Source organism: Drosophila tropicalis, unplaced genomic scaffold (genome assembly GCF_018151085.1).
Source record: "Drosophila tropicalis isolate 14030-0801.00 unplaced genomic scaffold, ASM1815108v1 contig_519, whole genome shotgun sequence".
NCBI classification, from domain to species: domain Eukaryota; kingdom Metazoa; phylum Arthropoda; class Insecta; order Diptera; family Drosophilidae; genus Drosophila; species Drosophila tropicalis.
This window is the reverse complement of record NW_027172990.1, coordinates 60,727-62,229: the sequence shown is the minus strand read 5'-3', so window position 1 is coordinate 62,229 and position 1,503 is coordinate 60,727. Positions and strand designations below refer to the sequence as shown.

At 34.6% G+C, this 1,503-nt stretch overlaps 1 protein-coding gene across 1 annotated transcript; it reads right to left on the bottom strand.

Annotated features, from left to right (window-relative positions):
- Window positions 1-490: 490 nt before the first annotated feature.
- On the bottom strand, window positions 491-1,105 carry LOC137574940 (uncharacterized). The gene has a single exon (XM_068287371.1). It carries the CDS (start codon window positions 1,103-1,105, stop codon window positions 491-493), a length of 615 nt encoding a protein of 204 aa, XP_068143472.1.
- Between the last annotated feature and the right edge of the window lie 398 nt (window positions 1,106-1,503).

Genomic DNA, 1,503 nt, shown 5'->3' with positions numbered 1-1,503 from the left:
AGGATTTAGTGTTGGCGATTCCAACTTAGGCTCAAGACTAATTTGCTATGAATCGATTATGTTGTGTGAAGGCTTGTGAGCTTCACGTTATCGCCCGCGCAAGTGTGCAGGATATGCACCGAATTTGATACCAACATTCAGATGGCTGTGAAAGTGGAATGCAGGCTTTTTGTTTATCCTAGCGGTCGGACTGTAACTTGGGTCTGTCATTTGTGTTATAATTCGGGTACTTAATTTGTATATGCACGCACACATACAATTGGTTTGCAAATGGCATGGTGGATATACAGATTAGATATATTTGCATGTACACAAATGGTTTGTAAAGAGTATGGTGGAGGAAAGGGAAAAAATAGCGGAAATAACGATACAACAAGGGACATGGAGATACATAAACGTTTCTGCCTTTTGGTACTTAAGCAATATTTTTATAATTTTTTAAGACAGAAACACGATGGGCCTGTTAAATTAAGCAGTATTAAGTAATAAATTACTTACGTGATTCTGTACTGTCGTGGAGCGTCCAATAATATTGAATATAGCGGTCCATTGGGCAGTGACGTAGGAAAATTGCACGTAAAACAATTACTCCAGAAGTTTCATAATGAAATGGCCGATTAGAGTCGTCACAATGTGGAATTTTAATACGCGGTTCACAGGATACTTTTCTCTCCGATGATACAAATGTATAACAAAAGGTTTTTACCTCATTTTCATAGAGTCCATCCGTTGTTAATAAAGCAGATACTACATTATATCCATTAAAAAAGAACTGTGCTCGCGATATATGATAATAACACTCTTCATAAGGAAGTTCGAAGTTGACATTAATTCCAAAATATATCAGTGTTTGCCTTAAATTCGTTGTTTTATACCAGAGTAAACTTTCTCGAAGTTCTGTAGTATTTGTCTGAAAATAATCAACTAGGCGGCGTTCATTTATACTCACCTTTGTGGTGAACCATGTATCTCCCAAAGTTTCAAGAGTGGTAATGAATCGAGCATTTCCATAAGCATGAAAACGATTAATAAAAATATGTAAATTTGAAAATTTCGTGATGGCGTTGGTTGATAACAGCAAAGTTAAAAAATAAATAGGAAGCATTTCTTTCAAACTCGTTAAATATTTGTATGAGATTTGATTTTAAAAGATAATACTACTTTGATTTTTTTTTTTTTGTAATCTAAGGTCTTTAGATTAAAGACTGTATGTAACCAAAGAGCGAAGATTTTGTCAAGGAACCTAGCGGGATATTAAGTTATAATAAGTTTCTCGATACAAACAAATTTATAATAACGAGGTTTCACTACATATATATCTAGCACCCTGCTCCCTTCGATCGCTTTTAATGTTAAATATACATACATATGTATGTAAGTAAAGACGAACACAATTGCATGACTTTTAAATCGCTATGACCACTCTTTATTTGTGTGGCTGCAAATGTGTAACATATAACCTGCTACAATTTTACTGCGAGCTGTTGGAAACTGGTAGAAACT

Excerpts from the sequence above, each read along its gene's own strand:
- LOC137574940 (XM_068287371.1), bottom strand. The coding sequence starts at position 1,105 with ATGCTTCCTATTTATTTTTTAACTTTGCTGTTATCAACCAACGCCATC.